Source organism: Lactuca serriola, chromosome 4, assembly GCF_051521515.1.
Source record: "Lactuca serriola cultivar US96UC23 chromosome 4, Lser_US96UC23_V15, whole genome shotgun sequence".
Lineage (NCBI taxonomy): Eukaryota > Viridiplantae > Streptophyta > Magnoliopsida > Asterales > Asteraceae > Lactuca > Lactuca serriola.
The window spans coordinates 329,182,896-329,189,865 of record NC_136411.1 but is presented as its reverse complement, the minus strand read 5'-3'; the positions used below and the strand labels follow the sequence as shown (position 1 = coordinate 329,189,865).

The following is a 6,970-nucleotide window of genomic DNA, read 5'->3' as shown; positions in this document are numbered from 1 at the left end:
CATATAGTAGGGACCAAGCGCATAACAAAAACAAACAGTAGGGACTTTCTAAGTTAAAAAAATAAGTTAAAGACCAAACTCGCAAATTAAACCCAAACCATAGGGACCATTGGTGTAATTTACTCCATTTTTTTCAATATCACTATGATGTTACATTAAGGCTGTGCATTGTCCCACAACCCCACCAAACGTAACCAAACAACCTACAGGCCACAACCACTTGCCAGTTGCCAATAGTAATTATGCGGTTCTCGGGTTATCACTTTCCTTAACAAGACCCGGTTCTAACTTCTAATCGTAAATGGTGGATTATCCAATTAAATAATCAAAAACAAAACACACGTACCTGACTAGACCTCGTCTTCTACCCCTTTCTCTTCAATCTCTATTTATACAACCCTATATACCCTAAAATCTCCAATTCAACTTTTCTAGATCTCTCCCTCTCTCTCTATATTCATCATCTATACGCGTTTTTCATTTGCAGTTCTGGTTTAGTTATTAAAAGCTAATCAAGTTCTTCATGGAGCACTTGTTGGGTTTGCTTAGGATTCATGTTCACAAAGGCGTAAATCTCGCTGTTCGAGATGTCTGTAGCAGTGATCCTTATGTCGTTATTCGAATGGGTAAACAGGTACTCAATTCTATCTGAATTTCTATTCCATTTCACACTTCATGAGTCATGACCTGTATTTTGTTATTCCTACGGTTGAGATGATTTTTATCGCCGGCGGCGGAGTAAAATTGATTACTATCACCTACTTTAGCTGATCCGCCCATCACGGCGTCACTTCAGGAGTAATGAATTACTGCAAATCTGTGAAGTTTAGAGATTAACTGTTTCCTGTTTTGCTAATTTATGATTCAGAAATTGAAAACTCGAGTGGTGAAGAACAACATCAATCCTGTTTGGGATGAAGCTTTGACTCTCTCTGTAGCAGAGCCTCTCCCTGTCAAACTTGTAAGTTCTTCGTTTTCGTGATATTTTCAGCTGCTTGTACTATATGTTCTATTAGTTGTACATTGTTTTTCGTTTCCTGCAAATAAAGCTTGAAACTACTCTGGACTTGTTCAAATTCGTTGATTTTTAACGAATTTGATGATATGATTTGTGGGATTTTATTAGTTTAATCTTTTAATCAGATAACACAGTTTACATCTTTTATTTTTTTTTCAACTAGAAAATCTAATAAAATCTTGAAATGAACTCTGTTTTATGGTTTAAATTATTTAGGTCGCTAATTGTGTGAAAAGATTGAAACTTGTGAATTGTGATGTGCTCAACATGTCTATAATTATTTTATTATATTTTTAATTTTTTGTATAAAAGGTAAGAGGGGTATTTGAGTAAATTGAATACAGTATTTCATTTTGCTTCAAATCTTTGCCTAATTGTCCGCCGGCGTCACTAATTAAAGTCGGAAAATAAATATTCTAATCGACATAACCCTTTGACTATTTATTAAATACTAAAAATATAATATAATAAAATTGAAAAGTTATTATATCTATGCCATTAGAACAGTGTTAAGATTCTTTCCTAAAATAAGTACTGATTTTTTTTTATAACTCAAAATAACATAAAAGAAATGTTTTTATTATTTGTATATAGCTTATTACAATAATATCGTTTTTCTTTTGGTTTTTAACGATAAAATAACAACAAAATAAAAAATATAATGTAGGCTACAAAAAACAAAAAAGATTGTAAAAGAACACATATGTATTGAGGAAAGAGTTTAAAAATAACTTTTTATTTATTTGATTTAATAAATAATTTGAAAATTGGCAACCAAACATTTTTTTTTTACTTTGTAGAACTCAACTCCGTGACTCTATTTTATCATTGTATTCCGCAACAATGACAAGTCAGACAGCTGATTGATTGTATATTGTCTATTTTATCATTGTGTCGTGAAATTTTCTAATATTTTCAAAACACACCCTCATGGTTTGAATAATTGCAAATATTGCAGGAAGTTTACGATAGGGATACGTTTAGTCTCGATGACAAAATGGGGGATGCTGTATTTGACATCCAGCCATTCTTAGAAGCAATCAAGATGCGTTTGAATAATCTTCCAAACGGAACAATCATCACGACTGTTAAACCGACAAGGACCAACTGTCTGTCTGAAGAAAGTCAGATTATATGGACAGATGGAAAAGCAGTTCAAAAGATGGTTCTCAGACTCCAGAATGTTGAATGTGGGGAGATTGAGATTCAACTGTCCTGGATCGATATTCCAGGCTCGAGAGGTCTGAAGTAGATTATTGTAATGTGTTTTATGGTTCTTGTTGCATGTTTGTATTGTAAATTTATGAAACCAATTAGCTTGTGTTAGTTTTTCTATTTTTATCAAATATGTAAGTTTTTTAAGCTATGTATAATGATACTGAGAGATATAAAGATCATTTTTACTATTTTGGGGAAGTTATTGATAGTTAGTGTTATAATATCGAATTAAGAATAATTCGAACAATACTATGTTCTCATTTTTACTGAAACAATCAAATCTTAATCTACATATGGATAAGTTGTGTTACTTTATCGTCACATTGTGTATTTATTCTTTTATGTTAGCTAGTTATATTTTTTTAGAGTAACCATAAATTTGGTCTCTATTGTGTTACTTTGTCAACCTATAATTAACTATTTATAACAAGTATTCTTTGGAAAAGAAGTAGCCCAAAACTAGAAAATCATAAGCTGTTGTCGTCGCTTGGCCTTATACCAAGAAATGATATCGTTCAACATAAATACACCATCTACGATTTTCATGTCTTTAACAGACGCAAAATACTCCAACCACAGTACCAATCAACACAACCAACCTTTTAGCTAAGAGTTTCCCAATAATCTTGTGTTGGCACCCAATTAGACTAATAGGTCTAAAGTCATTCACCTACTTAGGATCTCTAATCTTATGTTTAAGAAGCTGCAACTTTTTCTTAATCACAACCCAAGGATCTTCCACATCCAGAAAAGGAGTAGCACAAACTCCTCACAACATTGTCAAACCCATGCATACCAAACCAAGAATGGAACAACCGAAACGGTTGAGGATTATGTTGTTCCTTTTTGTTCGGAACATATCTGCTTATTTTGGCTTAAAATGACGTCATCCCTGAACACTTGGATCGAAACTTATTGAAGTTTCTAAGTTATTTGTCAACAATTTTAATTTAAATCAAGAACATTAAACTAAGTACATGTGCAAACAATATCCGTTTACAAATAACCTACAAAAATAGTCTCCATGATAAAAGTAATAGTTGAAATGTAGAATTTACCACGGAATATTTAAAGTTTCAAATCAACTCACAGCTAAAATATTAGCGTTTTTAACCTGCACCAAACTGAAATCCTCATGATGAGACAACCCTTCACAATTAAAAGACACTAACCAAACACATTTACGAGTCATGCATAAATTATGTGACAACCGTCAAATTCTGGTCAAGTCAAAGTCAAACAAAGTCAACAAGTCAAACCGGTCAGCTCATTTAACCTTCGTATACTAGGGTTTACGTTATGAAATTATTGTACAATTCACTATTCTAATGAGAAAACATCATTTGGAAATTTCGTATGTTCGAATTTCCTTAGCCTTAATAGTGCTAAACAATGAACCAAAGCGATAAAACACTATTGCACACTCCTCAGGAGTGTGTAGGACACTAAAACATGGCTTAACGGGGTTTACGGACCTTGCGTTGCGAAGCCGGACACTCAAAAAGGTCATAAACGGAACCTCTCTAAATCTCTTTCACTCTATCTCTCTCTAATTAAAATCTCTCCCAAATATTTCCAAGTATGTGAAATCTCTCCCAAATCTCTCTCAAAAGTTCCTGTAACTTTTTATAATCATTCGGGTCGTCCTGACCTTAACTGGGTCAAAAACCGCTTAAAACGGAGTAAAAACAAGTAAACTAGCCTTAAGGACCCGAAACTACTTTATTAGAAGCGAAACCATGGGGTCCGAAACTACTAGGAACCGAAACCTCCCTGAACCGAACCTCCTCCTGGAACCTAGAAGCAGCCGAAGCCGAGCCTCGCTGGGTAGCCGAAGCCGAACCTCGCTGACAGCCGAGACCGAGCCTCGTCGGCCAGTCGAGACCGAGCCTCGCCTCCTGCTCCTTTCCCTCCTTCGCACCTTCAGTTCCCCTTTCCCTTCTCTCGGTTCCTCTTCCAAGACCGAACCTTACTCTCGGTTCCCCCATCTACTTTCGGTTCTAAGAGCTGGGACCGAACCTCCGGCCCAGAATTTCGGAAATTGACAATTTTTGCCCGGTTTTCAATATTTTTAGCATTTTATGCCCGTTTTTAATTTTTTTAACGCGGGATTTTCACCCAAAACTTTATTTTAACATGTGAGGCGTCGTATTTATTAATTAATCATGTTTTTGGGGATAAATCATATCCAAGAAGAGTGGGTGAAGTACTAGAGGTGGAGTGTTGACTTTTCTTTAGTTTATGACACAAGCAACCACCCATATCCACTCCATGACCACCCCCCACCCCTCCCCACCATCCCTAGTCACTTCATAGTCCTTTCCCACTCATTTCCCAGCCATACTCACGTCCTAAGAGCTGGAAAACTCACCCTCTCTTCACTTCACTCATTTTCCCTCATTCCACCAAAGATCAAACACATCCTTTTCTCAAATTCTCTCTCAAAATTTCGAGGTTCAAGACCATTATTCAAGATTTTCTTCCACTTTTGGTAAGTAAATTCACCCTCCATATGATTATTACACTTCCTTTTTACTCAAATCATAGATTACTTACACAAATTCCATCATATTGGTATTAGCTCTTCGAATCTTCTAGCAACATTCTAAGTGTTCTTGAGTTGAATACTTCCTTTCTTGAACATCCATCCACTGAAATCACACAAGGTAAGTTCATACCCCTATGTTATCATGTTTTTCTCAAGCTTTATGGGGGGATACAAGTTAAAATACCAAGAACATAACTAAACTCATCCAACAGCTTTCATCAGAAAAGTTTAACTCCATTCACGGACTGTTTGGTCAACTTAAACATTTTAGTTTTCAAAACTGTATTAGATACAAATATTTCAGGTTTATACCTTTAAAATGACTACTTGCACATGTTCATACGATTTGGCGATTTTTACAAAACTGTCTATCACTGTAGCTACGAATCCGGACCAGTCTGGCAATATGGACATTTTCAAACAAGTTAGTGACATCTAAAAATCATGATAAAATTTATGAACAAACTAAACACATTTTCTAAACTCCCAGACTTTACAGATTCAATTTTTGACTTCGTATAATTTTTCAGTGATTTTTCCAAAACAGTGCAGAAATGTTAAAAACAAGTTGACAGCTTACAACTTTCATCACACTTTGTAACATGTTGAGCAAAGTGTAAATATTTGATGGTTTCATATTTTACTTATGTTTTTTGTTGTAGAATATTTATATAAAAGAAAGTACTCACTGATTTGTAAGAGTCTGTTGTCATTACAAATAATACAAGCTAAGGCATGATAAACATAGTTATGTTTTTGCTATACATTCGACTCACATAAAATGGGGTTCCTTTGCATTACAAACATTTTGGATAAAATATAATAGGTATAGTTTATGTTTCATATATGTTACAAACAGTTATGTTAAACTATAATAGGTATAGTTTACGTTTCAATTACATTTCAAACTCATTAACAAAGTTTTTCAACTCATATAAACGGGGTGTGAATACAAAGTATCGGGTTTATACAAAAAGGGGTTTTCAGTTCTGTTCACGTAAATCTGTTAATGAATAAATTTGTGAGACATTCGCTTCACATTACCTCCAAGGTAACAAAGTCAAAAGTCCTGTAAATTATAACCAGAGTCTCTTGTAAGGAGAACGTGATAGTTGTGTGTAGATCTATATTGGGTCTGACAAACCCGCACCTGAGCTGCATGCAACAGCTAGCCTAGCAGGTCTGTGGTGACAAGTGTCATTTAACTAGCGACACCTGAAGAACGTCGTATTACGAGGCCGATAGGTCATAGTATGGTTATAGTAACTCACATGGGGTATTAAAAAACCATAATATTTACGGGTTCTACTTCTAAATTTAACGAGTTTATGTCCATTAAAACTTGCATAAACTTCTTAAGTATGGTAAAATACTTATACATTTCGGTCTTGACTTTTAAGATTACAATGCATCACATAAGGAAAATATTGGATTTTTCTCAAACAAACATTATTTTTACAAGAAGAGGATTTTAGTATCACTTTCAAAAACTTATGAACTCACCAACTTAATTGTTGTCACTTTTCAAAACTACTTGTATTCTCAGGGAATAAATAAAACAGGAAATCGGCCTCTTTTGAGGATGGAACGCTAAGGCGTCAAACGTTTCATTTCTTTTTGTCAACATAATGTAATTGATTTGGAAACATGTAAACATATACTTTGATGTAAGTTTTTCAATTATATTTATGTTGGTTGTCTATACTTTGAGCACTATTGTAATTGTTGTTATGATACTACACATGAAGTCCTCCACCCCCCAGACATTTATGCCATCCTTGGTTTGGGGGTGTGACAGATTGGTATCAGAGCACGATTTATAGTGAATTCAGTATATCGAACCACATAAGATATAAAAACTATAAACACATTTGGGACTAAAAGTCTCTGATTTGAACATTTTTCAATTGGTTATACTTTTAGAAAATAAATAGTTTTCTTGTTTAAAGTATGCATACATGCTCGCATAGTGTCATAATTAGGGAGAATATAAAGTAAAAGAAGAGGAGTTGAACACTATGAATATGCCTTGGTATGTGTAATTAGTTTTGGGAGGGATATAGCCGGATCAACTATATATGTCCGAGAAGTGAATTACACACACTGGGGGATAGTCATAATGGGCAACAAATCTAACAACCTAACTTCACTCTACAAAGAATGCTCTAAAGACCAAATCTAAACAC

General features: G+C 34.5%; 1 protein-coding gene across 1 annotated transcript; it reads left to right on the top strand.

Annotated features, from left to right (window-relative positions):
• The first annotated feature begins 308 nt into the window (after window positions 1–308).
• On the top strand, window positions 309–2,424 carry LOC145097441 (protein C2-DOMAIN ABA-RELATED 4-like). Its single transcript, XM_079035003.1, has 3 exons — window positions 309–634; window positions 869–961; window positions 1,977–2,424. The coding sequence occupies exons 1-3, from the start codon at window positions 524–526 to the stop codon at window positions 2,268–2,270; spliced, it is 498 nt and encodes a 165-aa protein (XP_078891129.1). The 5' UTR covers window positions 309–523; the 3' UTR covers window positions 2,271–2,424.
• Window positions 2,425–6,970: the final 4,546 nt, after the last annotated feature.